This window comes from Fistularia commersonii, chromosome 26 (assembly GCF_037954325.1).
Source record: "Fistularia commersonii isolate RoL2024-O1a breed Wild chromosome 26, RoL_Fcom_v1.0, whole genome shotgun sequence".
Lineage (NCBI taxonomy): Eukaryota > Metazoa > Chordata > Actinopteri > Syngnathiformes > Fistulariidae > Fistularia > Fistularia commersonii.
In genome coordinates, this window is record NC_141309.1 from 4,964,703 (window position 1) to 4,984,823 (window position 20,121).

At 37.5% G+C, this 20,121-nt stretch overlaps 1 protein-coding gene across 4 annotated transcripts in view; it reads left to right on the top strand.

Moving 5' to 3' along the window:
* Positions 1–20,121, top strand: part of pdlim5a (PDZ and LIM domain 5a) — a 39,885-nt gene that overhangs the window by 11,377 nt on the left and 8,387 nt on the right. The window contains exons 4-10 of one of the 4 annotated variants that reach the window (XM_086174105.1): positions 7,506–7,545; positions 9,713–9,738; positions 10,736–10,756; positions 10,884–10,901; positions 11,061–11,233; positions 11,360–11,396; positions 12,575–13,797. In XM_086174105.1, the coding sequence (XP_086030231.1) occupies positions 7,506–7,545; positions 9,713–9,738; positions 10,736–10,756; positions 10,884–10,901; positions 11,061–11,233; positions 11,360–11,396; positions 12,575–12,674 (415 nt within the window). In that variant the 3' untranslated portion in view covers positions 12,675–13,797. Of the gene's footprint in view, positions 1–7,505; positions 7,546–9,712; positions 9,739–10,735; positions 10,757–10,883; positions 10,902–11,060; positions 11,234–11,359; positions 11,397–12,574; positions 13,798–20,121 lie in introns of those variants that run through there. The other 3 variants (XM_086174108.1, XM_086174106.1, XM_086174107.1) reach the window with 3 other exon arrangements.

A 20,121-nucleotide genomic window follows, 5' to 3' on the forward strand; every position in this document is an offset into this window, starting at 1 on the left:
CCCACAGCAGTATTGATCCAAATAGTAGCTACAAAGACTCATACATTTCAATCAACACTTTTTAAGATGCAGAGTTACATCAAATTACATCATCAACTGATGGTGTATAATTAGGGCTAGGGTATATTTAATATCAGTCAAATAAGCAATTGTAAATACGATTCTCTCCGACTTGATATGTACAATGATGAGTGGTGATGATGGCACAGTAAAATTTGTGGACACTGTAGATAAAGAATATGACTAAACTATAGAAATACAAGATACATTTAGATTTAATTTATAAAAGCATTTGTTAAGATCGATAACGTGACAGAAAAATCTCTTCCCAAAATATATGTTTATTATCTTGGAATGTCTTGAAAGACAGATGTCTATGGAGGTTCTCAGTCATCCAGGTCATAGTTAATCCTTGTAGAAACCTTTATTTGGCAAGTGGGCTTGAATTTCTTCCCTTGAAGATCTCTTGAAAGGAAGTTAATGTCTACTGAAATGTATTGGTTCCAATGGAAATATGAAAATTCCAATAGAAATTCTACATCTTTGGCTGCAATGTAGAAATAAGCTTCAGCCGGTTGATAAATCTTTTTAATCAAAATTGCAGATGAGAGATGCAATGAATTAACAAAATCTTGAAAAGCTTGTGATCTTTATTTTGTGGGAATGTATTTATGGATTCGTTTCTGCTATGAGTCTGTGTAGTTCTACACCCTGGTCTGTCTGTCTGTTCAGATGCACTGATTTTCCTTGTTTTACAGGCGTCTTTAAAACTGGGCTATAAAGTTCAAGTTAGATTTCAATATAAAACAAAGGGCCTTGTTTGTTTCCATCTATGGTTTTATTACTGGCTTGTCTATTTTGGTGGCTCATTAGATGAGCAGATTATTGCAGTAACTCTTCTTCTGTCTGCAGTGAGCAAGATTTTACGAACCTTTGTTGGACAAACATAAACTTTCCATCCAACTTATTAACATTAAAAGACTTTTTATGTTAAGTCTATGCCCTATTGTGTCATTCATGAAATGTGGTAGTAAATTGAAGTGATAGTAAAGCGTTGGAATCATACATTTAGTATGTGTTTCCACCATATATACAATATTTGCACAGTGTAAACAATATTTGCCCTTTTACAGATGTAATGCCGTTTTACAGTATTTCCATCCTCATGAGACTTGTATAGTATAATGAGACGTATGTAGTGTTATACATAGTATATGTACTGTTATGCATCTACTTTCGGCATCTAGAAGTTTACACACAGCTTTTAATACCAATGCCACTAGTCAGATAGTGATTTATTGATTTCTTTTTATTTTTTATTTATTTATTTATTTATTTATTTATCTATTTATTTATTTATTTCACCCCTCTTACAGCATTTCACAATACATTTAAATAGTGGTCTTCATGTCTTTAGCAACATTTTCTTTCTTTCTTTCCTTCATTCTTGCCTCTTTTTTTTTTAAACCTTATTTATTCAGGACAAATTTGCTTAGCTATAATTGAGGCCTGTTCAGACTGTGAAGTGTTGAGTGACGGTGAGTGATGTAACCCATGAGCTGTGTTGGGCTGTTGATGCAATACTATGGGCCTGTCAGCTGCTGCAGACATGGTCTCCTTTCTCATGCCCTGGTGGGACTCAATTTAAGGTGTCTGTTTCCTCTCAAGGTCCACTTTTAAGACTCCTTTGGAGGACTCCTTAATCCGCTGCTGCATGTTTCTGCTAAACAATGAAGTCCTATAAAATGTTGCTGTTTGTTGCCTTTGTCACCACAGAAATTACATTCTTAGAGTTGCACGGTTGTGCATTTTTAATAGCGAAATAGGTTAATGGTTTAAAATGCATATTTAGTATTTTTCTGTTTATCAAAAAGTAATTTAATGACAACCTCGTAAAACATGTTTGAGTTTTCAAATCCTCTTGAAAAACTGAATAGGAAGCAGCGGGGCTTCTTAGTACGTGCTTATCCCTTAGATAATAATAGTGGAAGTCTTTTGTTGTGAGAACTACCAAGCATAAGATTTGAACCCTCAGGCATTTTGTCTAGCCATATCGATCCATGGTAGGTAAAATACATAAACCCTGTCTCCTTGCAACAAGATGTTACTGGCAGTCCAAATTCATGCCATTGAAATTTTTATTTAGATGAAAATAAGGTTAATAGTGGTCTTACTCCAAACTCTAGAGGCTCTCTGGAAAACAACAAAATATCAATGTCTTGATCAAACTCAGTCTTTTGAGAATTGCTAATTGTCCACTTACCCTCAACACTTTTGGAATTCCAAACCTAATCTCTTATCCTAATTTAGTCTCAATAGGAATGAACCGCAATGAAATAGGAATGAACAACAATGACAAATTGCCCAGGACTGCACTGGAGTAAAAAACAAACAAAAAGACAAAATCAAATGAAATGAAAGCCAACTAATCTTCAAATTGCAGTAATGCAAAGGGGCAAAACAAAAATTGTAATGAGGTTGTAATAAATACATGAAAACAGTGTCGATCATCAGTCATTTAAAACAGAGGAAAAATGTAATTTGGGTTTTAATCCTTTAAGCTGTAATCATGCAAATTCACTGGAGCCTTTCACTAAGTTTATCTCACTGAGTAATGTTTTTGTAGTAAAACTAAAAGGGTTTAGTGTGTTTTTGCTGGCGTGGCCGGTGTTAAGGCTTCTTGATGATCTCATGTGATGTCATTCTCAGATGACAGGCGTGTCAAGGCTTCTGTGAAGATAGCAGTGGGAGGTAGTGGATAAGGAATTTCCACATAAGCACACACATCAGCTGTAAAATAGCAAAATTTGGTGGTAGCTGAAGACTTAAACCAAAAAACTTAATTTCAGTCCATGATATAAGTCAAGCCATTTTTTCCATCTGTTTTTGACTATCTACCCAAATTAAAATTGTATATTTGCCCACCCTACTTGCTATTCTTCTCTTGTTAGCAGCTGTGTCTGCTTCAGTTTAAGATAAAATTAAAACCCCCTGAAACTAAAGAAGTCCTCTCTCTTCCCCTTTTCCCCACAAGCAACAGTGAGGTGAATACATATAAAATGACTTATTTTTTTCTTTTTTTCTTATCACTTTTCTTTTTAGCTGACTAGAACCATTTTCGTGGAAAAGGTTTAAATAAGAACTTCTGCTACTTATATTGATAAATTATGTGAACTTTGAATTTAGAAAAAAGGCAAAAGTCACCACAATTATATGTTAAAGCACTCAATAAATGACCCTTAAAATCACTGGATATTTTCAATATGATATTCAATCATAATTCACAGAGAAAATCATTTGAAGGACATCAGGCATAAATTTTTTGTGTTGTACTTGCCGAACAGTATATAATCTTATCACTGTAATCCTTTTGCACTGCAATATAAACATCTCTTGTGCTACAAACATTTCCTGAGATGCCTTAAGTCACCATGACCTCACCTTGGACAATTTTTTCAGTGTGTGTATATGGAGGCACTTGGAAATAACAAGCCTTTTTTGTGATTCTATATGCATTAATAATAACCTTTCAGATTGAAATTCAATAAGTAGAGTAATAAGATTTGAATTTGTATATTTTTTTTTTTATTATTTGTTTTTTATTCTTTAGATAAGGCATGTGTTTGTGGTTAGTTTTATATTTGAATAAGACATTTTTTGGTAGATCTGTCACAAAACTTATTGGTTCTAAATGTATTTGATTCAGTCTTGTCATAGGTTTCTTTATTTTAAATTTGGGACTGTCATGAATGGCTTAATTAAATGAATGTCTTTCACTTATCTGTCCCCGATATAGCGTGAGCTACTTTAACCTCCCCCAGCCATCATGCACACGCACACACACACACACACACACACACACACACACACACACACACACACACACACACACACAGCAAACTTATTGATTCAGTCCGGCTTGTGCTGGTGGTGAAGTTGTAGGCATGTCAGGTCACAGCCCTGGAAACATTGGTCAGTGATCTCAGTGGAATAAGAATAGATCAGAGATTATATAAATGCACGACTAAGACCATAAAACAGCTGTTGGAGTAGGAATAGTTTGAGACTAGATAAAGGAAAGAGGATGATTGCCATCATGACAATGCAGTTTAACATTGGAAGATATGCAAAGAACCACATAGAAATTAAACACGATTAAGTCTTAAACGGGAGATGATGATTTTAATGTAGAAGAAAATAATCTTTTCTTTTTCCCCAAATCCATTTATCTTTTATTTATTTTTTTATAGGAGTTTTTGGGGAACCCAGGGCACTTCATGCCAGAGGATATCCTAATCCCACCAGCATGCGCTGGGTTCACCGCCATAACCATTATAGTCCATCTTCAGAGTTTCCCATCCAGGAACTGTCTGATCAAATCCCGGAGAGGTACTGGATAGAGCAGTCGTAAAAATGACAATATTTGGATAAAAAAATGTTATTAAAAATATTGACAGAAAAGAAACAAAACTTGGTTAAAACCAATAATTAATCTTTTATAAACTGAGAAACTAGAATTTCAATGATACTGCAACATTCTTGGATGGCACAACTGAAGAGGAGACTGATCATTCTTTAAAGAATCTTAGTAAATTGTTATCATGCGTTTCTAATTATAGAACATACTGCATGGTTTTCACTAAAACTAAAAGTAATGGAGAAAAAAGTTATAGCCACCATTAATTAAATTTGTTTTTGGCAAGCACCAATCTACACAGCACATACCTAAAGAGCCAGGAGAATAACACTATTTGGTGTTCAGGAGGGGGAGATATTAAATGTCATGTCTCTGTCACATTGTCACTGCCTGTGCAATATCCACTTACTCTCTGACCCTTGCACATTTCAGTTATGGAGAAAAATTCCCGAGGCCAAGTATCTGATACATTGTGAGATTTTCTTTCTCTATGTGTGGGGATATCAGAGTCTGACAGCGACGCTCTTTCTCCACTGATATAGTTGTTGTATTGTACAATATGCTACCTTCAAAATACAGGAAAAAAAACCCCTCTAATTCTCCATTGGCACAGACTAAAGGTTAGATTTCACAAAGATTATCATGAGCAGTTAAAAGTAGCAATGCAACTGGCAAGGCTTTGCAAAGACTTAGGAACGCAGAATGTATTTGAATACAACAGCATGTTGCTTATGTGAAGATCTAAAATTACCTTGACTTTGTAAATCCTTAGGGAAAACTGTCTCTTTAATTCCGCCCCCACTCACCATATGACCCCCAACTCATTTCCATGTTGTTTCCAGTTTTAGCAGCAGCGTAATAGGGGCTACAGAGATCTCTGTGACGTATGAATACCATCTCAAATCCCTTGTGCTCGACCCCCTGCCGAATGTGCCTCACACATCTCCGTGCCACTGGTTGCTCTTACGGTTGCTAAAATGAAATTAGAACCAACCAGCTCTGACAGAAGTCGATATTTCGTTTTTGATGATAAAAGGCTACCAGTTTGCAGAGTATGATGTTCAGGGATATGATGTAATATCATGAAATATTGAGATGCTGACAATATTACTGTGCTCAAGAAAGGTGTGTCTTCTATTATAATGAGATATTAGGAATCACATAAAACTTTTAACTTAAGGATGTCTTTTGTTTTCGGTTAAGCCTGTGAGAAAGGGTTACTCAAAGGACAGCCTCCAAATTCCATCTCATGACTGTTTACACAATAAAAAAAGTCCCACATTGCACCTGCTCTAAATTCTCCCCCCCTTGGTTGGAAATTTGGAGTAATCTACCCACCTCGTCCTCGAACACTACATCCAGAGTTCTGTGTTTTGATAGAGGCTGCCGACTAACTGCTCAAAATAGGATTAATCTGTTCCTTGGAACTGCTCCTAGGGCTTCACAGGGGGAACGATTGAGTCGTATTATAGAAACGTCCTTTTGATCTGGAGGTAATTGCATCTGAGACCTTATCATCTCATGAAATAACACAATGACATGTGACCTAAAAAAAGCAAAGAGCAAGAGGCCAGGCTTATGGGTAGCTATATTGATAGAATTATATATTTTCAGCTGCTACAATGCTGTTTGTCAGAGGCAGTTCCTCCTCATCCCATGAAGAAGCCTCTTGAAATGCTGCTTCAATATGCTTGCAGAACAACTGACAAATCGCCCCAATTACTTCATTGTTTGCATAATGTTAAATATTGCCTTCTTTTTCCCCAAATATCCCACTCAGTTCTTCATCAACATTTTCCTACAATACGTGTTGGAAATGGATGTGATTCATGGACATAACGTGAAGTAAATCACAGCTTTTATTGGACCATTTTCCAATTTCTTAGTGCTGCCAGCTGCTACTAATCCCTGCAAAGGGACATTCTCAAGTAGAGTAAGTTTTTCTTGTCTTTCCAGGTCTTCCAACGTAGTCATTTCTACTGTGACATTAAATGAATTTCAAGAGTTCCTGGTCTGATATCGAACCGAAACATGTTCCAAAAACATGTCCCAAAACATGCAGTAACCTCAATGAAAACTCTAAATTGTCCTTAAGTGTAAGTGAAAGTGAGAGGTTGAGTGTCTCCATGTGTAGCCCTGGGATTGACTGATCCCTCGCCTCCCGCTGTCGAATGCAAACAGCTCTAGCACCTTTATTACTCGGTGGGCAAAATGAATAGTGTGACCGAAATCCCATCCAAAATGTTGTTAACTAAGATTTCTTCCTGATCAAGTGCAGCATCTTATATACTGGTTGAATTAACTAGTCTAGTGTTTGGTCTGAATTTGCCCAACTGTTACAGCATATCAAATGAGACAAAGATCAGATTCAGGAGTACTCAGTTGGTAGTAAGTTAGCACTTAAATTAAATATCAACCAGAACACTAGGCCTTTATTTTTGGCAAATAATTATCATCTGTTTTTTGTCATCTGACTAATGTGTTTACTGAAAGTGTCAGCAAGTCCGGGAGGTGAATGAAAAAGCCTGTTTGTCAGCAAGAATGATATGATCTCAGTCGACTTGAAAACCACACGGAAGTTTGAACTTGATATGGCTACTAAGTAAATTCAACACTGGATAGAGACAAATGGCATCCTCAGATGACCTTTTGGACACCTTTTGGATACCTTTGGCACACACACACACACGCGCACACACACTCACACACGCTCTAAGAGGCATCAAGGATATTGAAAACTGAGAGTATCATAGTAATATAAGCCTTTATAAACTAAAAACAGATGCCTTTGAATGCAAACAGACTGAGAAGCAACATTTTGAAGATCTAGCAAGTTATATTTCTGACTGGATCGGTCCTACCTGGGTAATGTAACCTTTCATTACCTTCCCTACTGAGAGCTCGGATTTAATTTTATGATACCATGAACACAATTACCCAGAGCCCGATTACCCCCCTTCCAAATAATGAAATCATCCATTTTGATGAGAATGATAATTGAAAAAAGGCAATTTTGAATGGGAATGTCACATCATAATGAAAGTGAAAACATTTAAACATGATGTTTGTTGTCTTTTCTTTCTATCAGGGCCTCTAGTGTTCCAAAAGCTCCTGGACAGGGATCGAAGGTAATGTCAAACTTTTTTGTTCTCATCGTCGACTTCCTTAACGACAAAGGAAAGAAACATAACAGTTAGTTAAGGCAGGTGATCCCAGGTGAAAATTATTTTTTAAATTTTTTTTTTAGTCTGTTATCTTGTGTCTGGAGCAATCATTCTCATTTAAATTCTATTACTGGTGTGTGAAAAGTACAGTGTTCTTCTGAGCTCATTTTAAACACACAGCGTTGATGGGATTTATTCACCTTGAGTCACGTGCTAAGACTAAACATCATGATCGATCATAGCCTTCTGAAACGTTGCCATTGCATGGATTTCATCATGATATTTTCATTGTGGATCATAGTTAAGTGTACTGATGCTTCTGTCTCGTAATATGGGTATCCTTGAATGCTACAATATTTAAGATGTAAAGGCTGGATATAAGGGCCATGAGAAAAAAAAAATTGGTCAATAAATCATCAACTGAGAGGCATCAGTATCAATAAGGTTTGATGTGTTTTGGTTTGCATTGCATGTTCTTTCCTTCTGCACTGGTAGGTGGACAGATCCGACATCATAAAACCAGTGGCAATCACGTATCCCCCCTCTCCACCTTACACCCATCCGCAGTCTTCCAGCCCATCGGCTGTCCCTAACAGCAAGGCCCCCACATCCTATTGGGGCTGTCGCTCAGAGGGTCAATACCCTTCTTCACATTCCCCATTTGCCGCTTTTATCCCCTCCCCGTCTTCTGCCTTCACTCCTGCCTCCTCACGCACTAGTCCACCTCCCCCTCCTCCACCCCCCGTCTCTTATCCACCAACTTCCTCCCCCACCCCCACCATCCTTCCACCACAGCCATCAGTGTATAACACACCGATCAACCTCTACTCAACTGAGAATGCTTGTGAGGTGGCCATGGGGCAAAGGCGGGGCCTATTGGAAAGTCAGGGGGGAGCTGTGCCGATACAGCACAATGGGTGAGTGGTGGTCTTATTAGATGATAAAATCAGTCAGTCTTCTATCTTTTTCTATCCATACCAGGTGTGACATTCATACATTCTGTCAATGCCTAACCTCTCATACTATAATATGTTTTTTTCCCGGAATATACATATAAGAAATCCACAAAAATCAATGAAATCCCAATATAATGTACTATAATATAATATAATATAATATAATATAATATAATATAATATCTATTCATTTCAAGACTTTATTTGAATGATTAAGCACTGGTTACTTACTTCCTTTGGTTGGGTCCCCAATTAGTAACATAATATGTGCCTTATTTTGTCCAGTGGCTTTTGGAGAATCTCCAAGGCCAAACTTGAAATAGTGATATGTAAACAAACTGTCATTTCAGTTAGAGACGGACACATGGGCACGTACGTCTGATCTGTTTTCCTGATCGAAGTGGAATTCCTCTGAATCATGATCGCAGTTTACACTCAAGGATGCAAACCGCTTTTTCCCTGGATAACTGGCTTGAGTGAAAAAACAAATGCTCAGGAAAACAATAGACAACAGCCTTGTCATATTTAAAAGGCATCTGCTCTGCTGCTGTCCCGGTCTCAACTCTATGCGATGATGTTATGACTGCCATGTTTATATTTAGTCTTCATTTGTAACTCAAGCTGAGAGGCATTTACTGTGCTATAGAAGGAACTCCGTCAATGAGTTGGGATTTTAATCCTGAACCCAAGTAGCTTTATATACATACATTTTTTTACAGGCCTCTCGGCTCTTCGTTGACTTTTTCCTTAAAGAGACCGAAGTGTAAATATCCATTTAAATTTAGTTCTCTATATTATTCTCCAAAGATTGCTGTATTCACTTACATTCATTGTGCAATCAGTATAACAAAATGTATTAATAAAACACCAGAACCCAGCAGAATCAGTCTTGCTGATATTTGGTGATGCCCATTTGATGTTTTCTCCCGGGTCCTCTTTAATTCCAGTTTGCAAGTAAGTCAAAATTTGAGTTATCAGGACGATATAGTGTATTTAAAAAAACAACATCTCTCTCCATCATTGCATGTTTGCATGTTGCTGTTTGTGCTCCGTTTCAGAGGGTATTTTTCAGGGATTCAAATCAGTTTATTTGAAACTGGCCAGAAATTGTTTTTGTCTGTCAGTGTACTCTCTTTTTACCTCCCCCTATCAAACCATTTTCTTTTACCTCGCAGACTGCAGCACTTCCTCCAGTTACAAAGTTAGTCTCTACAGCATGCCAAGTTTGTAGTGTTTGACTGCGTCTTTTAATGTGCATCAACACTTTGTCCTCCTTCTTTGTAACTGTGTTTGTCGATAGTGTTGTCACATCTGCATGCATCAGATAGCAAAGTCTTATGCTGTAATTTGATTTTAAGCTATCAATTTGAACAATATAAATGCTGCAATTATTCTATGCTCTAAATTGTTGCACTTATCTGCAAGTAAAAATTGATATTGGCATCAAATATAAATTCTTTTCTAACAAATGCATATGTAGTTGCACAACAATCACTTCCAGTGCACCTCAAAGTATGAAAATGGGATCACACAAAGCTGCCAACACTCACAGACCATCATACCTGCTGCTGTGGCAGGAATGTGTTGAGAGGCGCTCATAAATCAGTTCATTGAATGTGCTCGGTCAGTATCTTGGTGTACTTATCAGTGGAGTTATAGACAACTGTATGGACATCATATGCTGTGTGTTTGCACGTTTGTGTGTTTGTCCCCAAATTTCAATTAATGATTATTAATTTTGCCGTGGTCCTGCCAGTCTGTTTCTAAGGAACACACCACTCACAGACATTCATTCTGTCATGAAAGATACATTAAAAAACCTGATTTTTTTTTTTTTTTTTTTAAATGCACAGCTTTTGATTTTACCACTTTCCGCAAAATAATTTAAAGAAAATTGAAATAAAGAACATTTTCATTTTACTTTAAATATCCCAAACTGAGCACACTTGACTGTTGGTGACTACGTGCTCGCCAATAGTACATTATTAGAAACAGTGCTCCTGCACCACCTGGTGGTTAAATCAAAAACACTTTTTAACTTCATTCCGTCTATACTTTGGCTCCGTACTTTGTGTGGCTTTCACTTCTTTCTCATTCTCACTTTTTGATGTCTCTACATGCTAATATATACCTTGACTTACTCTATTATATAATGAATTTTGAATATTTACATTTGTATTATGGATGTCCTCTTCTAGTGGACCTCAAAGTATTTTGAAGTAAGTCTATTTACTTAGTTCAGTTGTCTCTATATAAATATCGAATTTGTGATGGGTCTGTTGCTTTTATTTAGTCTATGTTCATCTCTTTTCTCCCCTCTGCTTGTCTCTGTCATTGGTTTTCAAGAAAACCCCAGCAAGCAAGGTATAACTTTTGATTTAGATGTCGTTAATAATTACATCCAAAACATTTCAATGACGGAATTACTTTAGGTTGCTTGTTTGTTAGTTTTCAGAAAGCAGCGTCTTATTAATAGAGATCTGAATAACAACTTTGTTCTCCTATAAAAATTTCTTTCCCTAGACCTCCCAGGAAACACATTGTGGAAACAGACATTCACTTTTACCATGTGCCCACCCATGCGGACGCCAGCAGGAAGAGAATTACGGAGGACACGGAGGACTGGCGACCACGTACCGGTACAACACAGTCCAGGTCCTTTAGAATCCTGGCGCAAATTACTGGCACTGAGAATGGTACGTTACCGACCGCGAAACCTGTAGCCATATCCTAATCTCGATAAGAAATCTGAATGAACCAAAAGGTGTGAATGATTTGCAAAGGTTGAAGCTGTAATGAATGTCTCGCTTTTACTTTCGTAGCCCAAGAACAAGAAGCGGAAGCGGCTAAGAAGGCAAAGTAAGTGCTGTTTTGTTTTGACGAATGTGAAAGTGTTGATGTTGTGATGAACCAAAAACACCCAATCAAAGTTTGCTCTTTTGGTTTTCCAAATAACAGTGCATATGGCTTTCCATTCAAATGTTTTATTTTGAGCTCAAGTAAAATAAAATAAATTAAAGCAATTCATCCAAGGATAGTGTGCCTTTGGATTTTGAATCTCCTCAAAGGGACATTGTTTCCAATTTTGAATGCGTACTTTTTTCAGGCAATACATCAAAAGCTAGGAAAGTCACTTCTGATTAGTATTTGATAACATTCTCAAAAAAGAGCCTGAAAAATGGTTGGGAAGTGGTTTCAATAATCATCCGCTCAGTGTCTGAAAGAGTTTTTTTTTTTTTTAACCCCTGCTTGTCCTATGAAAAGTGGTTATGTTCCTAATGTTTGTCTGTAGATTTGGCTAAGAAAGCTTTGCTGTGCTGCATGTGGAATCATGGTGATTTCAAATCATTGCTGGCCTCCAGCCTCGTGTTGTTTTGGTTGACTGACTGTTGTCTCTCTTGTTGCTTTCTGGCTAAATATGTACACATTTTTGCTGCTTGCATGAATGTCAATTAAACACTCATTCATTAGCCGTGACTGCCGCACTCAGTGTCACGGGGGGAGGAAAGGGGCCATAGCCTATCCCAGCTGCCATGTAGCGAGAGGCAGCGCTCACATATGGGGCCGATTCACTCTCTGTTATATATCTGGGCTATTGAGGGTCTCCTGTTGAGCTACTGCATGCTTTTGGATTACGGTGGGAAACCCCACGCGAACATGTAAAATCATGCAAACTCCACACAGAAATACCCCCGGTCGGAATCAAATCAAGGACATTCTTGCTGTAATGCAGACGTGCTAGCGACTGTGCCACCATGCTGCCAACTGCAATTAGACGCCTAACTGGATAGCCATATTTCTTTGCTCATCTTGCAGAGCGGCCCATTTTCATTGCATCTCAGTGTTTGCTGTGCATCATCAGTGTTTGCTGTGAAAGTAGCTATGATCCAGCTTTCTCAGCAGCATTGCTTACAGTCAGTCTCATAACAGACTTGCAGGCCAGCTACTGTAATTTTACCTGCCCTGTGGTTTCTTTCTCTCTTGGTTTATCCTCCTCTTCTTTTCCTCTCTTTTCACACTTGTATCCTGGACGACAGGGTGAACAAGACCACCACTCGGTTGGTGATTGGCCCTAAGTACCACGAGCTGAGAGACTGGCACCATGGAGTGTCTGCTCGCACCCTTAATGTCCAGTAGACCGTGTGTGTGTATATGTTTCTGCGTGTGTGTGTGTGTGTTTGCGTATGTGTATGTGTGCCTGATCACCTTGGTGTGTGTTGATGTATCAGTTTCACCGCTGCAGATCACTTTTGTTGATGAATCCTATTGTTAAAGAGCTAAAACACAGAAAACGGATGAGAAAGGGGAAGTGAAGGAAAAGACAAGTGGAACGAGAGCTTGCCGATAAATTGTGGATTTTCTCGGTCTTTTTTTTGCCTGTGGGCTCATCCCTTTCTATCACTTATGTGTCTGAAATGTGCCTGTCCCATTCAGACCTTTGTTTAATTGCTGCCAAAATATTGAGCTCATTGTGAATAAGAAGTGACCTGAGCATGTGGTAGCCCCCTTGATAGTTTTACTGGCATGTTGTGATGCATTTTTTCTACATAGATTGTGAAATAAGGAGGGGATGTATGATGAAAGGAAAGGTTTACACCACCTGCAGGTCTCTCACATCTACGTCATTAGATTATGTTTTGACGCTACTGTAACACTACATTATGTAATGTAACATGTAACATGTAGCATTTCGTGTCTGTGTTACAAAAGATTTTTTTTCATCTTTTTCCAAATTTCTGCAGTAAATCTGTGATTTTATGTACTCAAGAGTACATCACATATATCTCGATGTAGGTACTTGTTTAACAACAATGGATTGGAAAGCATCTGTTGTATCTGATACACTGACCTAATTTGGCCCGTGTTTAATAAGCACTTTCTACCAAAGCACAAGCAGCCTTTTTGTGTATGTAAACCATCCGCAATTCTGCCAGAATGCCACTATCAGAACAAGTGAGTTAAGACAGTTTGTCTACAGATAAAAGTTAGGATGTCTCGCATCACTAAGCAGGTTGTAGAGGTTTAATCACAAACAAATGAACTGTATAAATACAGTGGATGGCTTTAATACAGGAGCATTATTTAAAGATCCTTGTTATGTAAATTATTTTTCCGGTATCTTCACATTTATGCCAATGTTTACTTATTACAGATTTTGCTGACAATGATAGTTTCTTCACCAAAGACATGTAGCTGGATTTTCCTCCTGCTTTTGGAATTGCAAATATTCTACATTGCAGCTAATAAAATTGTTGCTTTTTTTTGTGTTTCCTTCTTTCTCTGCTTTGGTGTCATTTCTTTTCCTACCCTATTTATTCTTTTTTCCTCTCTTTTTTTTCTTTTTTGTTTCATCACATAATATTTTCTTGCCTCGCTTTGACACAGACAGTAGTGATGTCAGGTATAACACTGACCACTCTCACTATTTTCACCTTGACTTATCTTATACTGAGCAACCCCTCTCAATGACGTATATATATCTGTATATATATATTTTTTTTACCCTTTTGTTATGTTCGGGTCAAAAGTGATTCTGTTTTTCTCTCTGAACACAAAAGAAAAGTGAATATACAGAGCATACATACATTACATATATTGTATTGTACAGATACATTAACAATGTATAGTATGATTTTTCTGTCCAATATGTCAGTTTGAGTTTTCAAAATGAATTATATGGAATCTCCACAGACCACATAGAAATGCAGAAGCTTGTAAATGTGATAAGAAATTAGGTAAATAAAATTATAAAAATAAGAACATCTGGCTATATAATGTCTGTATTACAGTGATTTGTAATCATTGTAATCATCTTGAATTTAATAGTCATATTTTGGTGAGAACACTAAAGTATCTGGCTGAACGAATAAGTAAATCACATGGAATGGACAAGAGTAAATCATGTAGTCACCAAGTGATCACATTGAACACGAACAAACAAACTGCAATAATGATTGATAAACTAAACTAAAGTTTGAATTCCATCCGTTTACTATGCTGGGATGTTTCAAGCCATAAAACCTGAACAACATTATCCTCATACCTCTTTAACGAAAATAAACTCTGTTGTAATTTGAATTTTACATTTGGAACACCAATGAAACATTGTAATTTCCACCAGCAGCAGACCTTGATCACACCTGTCCTCTGAAGAAGTGCCCATTCAGTCCAGTCACAACTGTCAGCGAATGACCAGATGAAACAGAAAGAATGCCACGTGCATGCAATGAAAAGTCAAAGCCTATGTCAACAGTCTCTTCTGTGTATCTGCAAAGGTCAGAGGTAGGAGGATGTGACAATACCTAACCATGTCCTCAGTTCTATTCCTGACTTAAAAGCCTCAAATCAAAAGTATCAAGTTTCATCTCCGATCCACGGCCCGTCTTTCTCAAATACACTCACAGTCTAACTTTAACTGGAGATTAGTTCCAAAGATGGTACATTTTCAGCCGGGCTCTCCTGCAAACATCATTGTCCCACCAAGGCTTAAATAATAAAGATTTAATACAGTACTGGCAGCCAATATGGCCCATTCTTTTTGTACACCATGTTCTGTTTGAAACCTTGAAACCAAGGATGTAGTGTTCTAACAGTAACGCAAAACTCCTCGGTCGCCGTATTTTCTTCTTTAATTCAAACACAAGCAGAAAAGTTGTCTTCTTTTCCTGTCTCTGGAGGAAAAAAAAAAAAAGTCAGACTGCCCCAGGGGGGAAAATCACAGAGCCAACACTGAAAGGTACATTGAGCTTATGATGGTTTATGAATGATTAAAAAATATATTTTATGCTGCAAAAGGTTTTTACTCTCTGTCAGGTTTCTTTAAGACGCCACTAGAGGACAGTGCACACTCAGAAAAAGTCTGTGTTGAATCACTGAGCGCAAAGGCGAGACAGTGATGACCATATATCTATCTAAAAGGATATCGTCAGTCCTAGAGCATGTGCTGTTCAACAACTATAGGATAAATAGGCATATATATAATAATTATTATTCCTCTTTTTCTCAGTATTATCATCCTCATTATTATCATTGACATCATTATTATTATCTTGGCACGTAATAGTACTGAAAGTATGATCTGCATTGCCTTGTATGTCCTTTTTTGACTGACCAAACTCTTTGAGAAAACTGTGGAACCCTCTGTCTCAAAATCACAACTTGATGGTGTGTTTTTATTCGCAATACGTCATTACTCCATTACTGTGCCTTAAGAGGGAAATGTGCAGTCACCTCGATGAACTGCACCTGCAAAGGAACAAGAGGCTGTCAGGGCACGGCTGGAACCAAATCATTAAAAGCGAAGCTGAATCATAATTATCTTTTAACATTATGTAAACCTGAAATAAAGTTAAAACTATAATTTCAGCATTGTTGATATTGTAGTTATTGTAGCAGATAGTTTTTACTAAAGTTCTGTGAAAGTATGGATTCAGGAACAAAACACAAACATAGCATACCGTTACGATCTAGTTTTCAAATCCAGTCGTTCTCTGTACATGCTTTGATTTATGCAATGTAAAGGAAACCCATGAACATAATCCCTTGAAAGCATGATAGAACTTCAATTGGCTCAACCAGCATTTTTCTCAGAATTTACATGATGTCAGTCGGTCCAGTGAACATAAACGGTTTGGCAGTACAGAAGCGATTGTTGTTCATACCTTACCGCCACCAAAATACACAGTCCATATGTCTCTGAAGACAACTCATACCATCTATGACATTCTGCGGTCAGTGTGGAACAACTTGGCAGCATCTCACAGAGATCACTCATTGGCAAGTGAACGTTCAAAATGTGAAGTATGATCAATTTGTGTGTCAGTTTCAGTGGGTTGCTGATGAAATGCGTGCATGTGTTTGTGTGTGTGTGCGCACACGCGCTTGTGTGTGTGTATGTTAAGGCTGAAATTAATCCAACAAATATCACACTGCTAAATTATAGACCATCTGTTGTGTGGTGAAGAGAGCTGCCGGACAGCCGAGAGCTATGTTAATGGACCATTTGTTCACTGCTCAAACAAAACCAACACATTTAGGGCATTCATCATATAAGTTATTGTTAGAGCTACATAATATAAAGCGTTCTTTTAGCGTGGAGGCAGTTTGGGGACAGGAGTAATATTTTTTTACGTCAGTACAACTTAATCACTGCAAAATATAAGTATCAGTGCTAAAAAAAGATGACGCTGAAAAATACATTTACAACATGTAAGTCAAAGGATACAAAAAGAACAAGTAGGGCATAATATATTATGGTCACTTGCATATAATGATGAATATGTGTAAAAACATGGTGTGATAACAATTCAATTGTTGAATCTTAAGAAGAAGAACTGTCATCATAAAACCATATATAAGTGAAAATAAAGTCAAATAATACACATATATACAGTACATATTTCTCTCTTTGCTCTTTCTTTGTCTCTAATGTAATCATCTCCTCAGTTAACAACATTCAAATATGGACCAGCATGTCCAGATGGTCTGTCCTGTTACCGGCATCTATTTATTAAAAACGGCAGGAATCCCCATCAATCAACCAATCAGAGTCTTGCAGGATACAAGTTTCCCCGTAATTGGCCAGGATGGTGGAGAATATTAACGAGCCGTGGTGTAATTGGCAGTAATGAATGAGAGACTGCAGAGCATCTTATTTCCTGCTCCACTTGTCACTTGTTGTAAACGAATCACCACAGCTAATGTGAATGAATGCTATTTTGTTCTCTTAGATGATGATGCTATTATGGCTGATCCCACAAATGTAGATAGCTTATTACTATGATTACTAGTCTCTCCACGGTGCTGATCTGCTGGACCGAACAACAAAATTACAATGGGAGTAGGAAAATGCCAAAAATAGATACAAATCCAGGATTTGTATTAAGAAACACATAGGACCACTGATTTTATTCTGTACCCTATTTTCAATTGGTAACAATTGGTGAACTTTAAATCATTCAACTATCATCACATGTCAGTCACAGTTAAATGTTATTTTCTTATAAAACTATGAAAAACTGAAGGGGATTATATTGGAGTGCAGGTATAAAAACTCAGCCCCCCAAATGTACCACTCACCGCATGGCATATTGCTTTTTCATGACCCTCTTCTTGTTGCTACTGATTCTATTTATAATGAGATTTCGATTTTTTAAATTTTGTTTGTTAAATACGGTTTCACTGATTAAATTGATTGAAAATAAATGGAAAATAAGTTTCACTGACTTCCACTCCAGGGTTAAAGCCGACACTGGATTAATTCATTTTTAAATATGAAAACAATGACATAAGATAAGCTATACTTTATTGATCTCCATAGGGGATGTCCACAATCGATTACTTATAATTAATTGAATATAGATTGCATTTTTGGAAGTATGTGTTAATTTTGATACCAGCATCAGTTGTTTTTGAGTCATTCTGCCAAATTAATTTGTAGTTTATCACCTACCATTTGTACAAATTTGTCTCTGCCTTTGCATATTTGCTTCTTCTAAGAAAGATGAGGACAAAATGACAGTGTTGGCCAACTTAGCTGATAAGGAGAAAGAGACAAAGGGGTTTAGTCCATTTCTTTTCCCTTGAAGAGAACATAGATTATCACTGCGCTGGCACTAGGCTGATAAGATATACCAGTGATTATGTAACAGTCTTTGTGGTAAATTTATCCCAGCTATTGTCATTACAATAAGCTTGGTGTTTAACTGTGTATTTTCATCAGAAGCCAGTTTTAACTGTTGCGCACTTCCTTAGCACTTAAAAATATTTGCAACCCAAATGTGGGTTGAGTCCCAGCCTCAGCGCCTCCTGGACGCAGCTGTATATGATGCTTTCGCATTGTGATCTGCTGCTCCGCCAGGCTCTTTGAGGCAATCGTCCTGCCCAAAGTCTGAACCGGCACCAGCTTATGGTGTTTGTGTCATAAGAAAGCAGCTCATCAGGGTTTGTCTGCGCTGTAGCTGGCTTCTATCCTTGAGCTTTTTTTGGTACGCCCTTTCCCGCAAGGAAAAGAGAAAAAGCTATAACCCCTTGTCTGACATTGTCTGCGAAAACCATCTGAAGGTGGAAAAACTGAATTCTTCATGCCACAATTTAGTCAAGTAGAACAGCAAGTTTGGCCTAAATGTCTGATAGTCATTCACTACTTGGAAAGGCTGACAAACAATGTATATACTCTGCTTCATACTGTCCTTACTCAATAACTGCTTCCGTAAGCTATTAATACATGCAGCTCATTGTCTCTCATCCTCTGCCATTTCTGTTTTATTTTATATTTTTTCTGGTCCAACTTTTTTTTTCACTGGAGAAAGGGTCAGATTTCAGTTGAATATTTCTTTCTTGTTCACACACAAAAACATCTTCTCATGGGTAGCACCAATTGGGTTTAGTAACACGTGAGTGAGTATTAAGTGTGTGATTCACTATTGTGGAGTCCATTCTCCTTTCTGGTCAACACTGTCTGTATATCTTGCCACATTTATCATTAATCCCCCCACAAACAACTTCTGATGGATGATGAATCATAATGGATGTCAAGATAAACTCTTGAGAGGAAAAGTCACTGCAGAAGAAGCTGAAACAAACTAGGAAGAGGATGCAGACATTTTTTCTGTGTCTCTTCTGTGCTTCTGCTACTTCCATGACTGTTTCAAACATACAGACACAACTCAATGTAACTATGACTGCAGTTGTCATAACATGCCTTCTATGAGTTCCTTTACAACCGGGCAAGAGAGGGACAGGAGTGATTCAACTACTGGCATGGACTTACGCTTGGGTGTATTGCATCTGGGGAGAGATTGTTGGCCCACCCAAGTTTTTCAGCTGCTCCTGATGAACTTGCATATTTGAAAACACTCCTTGTTACTCATAGAGAGGTTATTCATTTTACATCATTTTAAACTGCAATGGAGGTTTTGAGGCCTGGGGCTACTTTTCATTGGAGTGCAAAGATACATTTGTCCCGTTCGGATATTTAACCGGGCAAACCTTGGGTTCGTGACGCACAGAAAACAGAAGGTTAGCCACGGCAATTCTTTCTCCTCTGTGTACTTTAAAACAAATGATAACCATATTATCAAATCTATTTGACAGAAAAAGTAGAAAGTATGTTACATTTTTTTTTTATATATCATTGTGTTTTTCTTCTATTTTAGGACCACATTCCATGACACTATTTACTTTACATAGCTTTTATTGCCCCCTAATACCAGTCAATTAAAACAATCAGGACAGCAACTAATGGAAAATAGGATTTTGAAATTGTTCTCATTCGAAAAACTTCACAAAGTAGTTCATTAAGTGTAACAAAAAGGCATCATTTGCTTGTATTTTGTTTCTTGAACAAATGTTTTGTCCTTCAAGGAGAACATTTTGACTTGAGAGAGAGCGACAGCGGCCTTCATTCAGAATATGTTGCCCTCATGAATGTGTTATCTTATAAAACCTTGAGCCAGTATTCAAAAATACTGGTGTGGATGGAGCATTTCTTTAATGTGTTACTGAACTGAACTAAGTGAGGCTGATAAAAAGTCCCCTCTGTATTAAATTTGATTGACAGAACCTCAAAAACAGTTCAGCAACA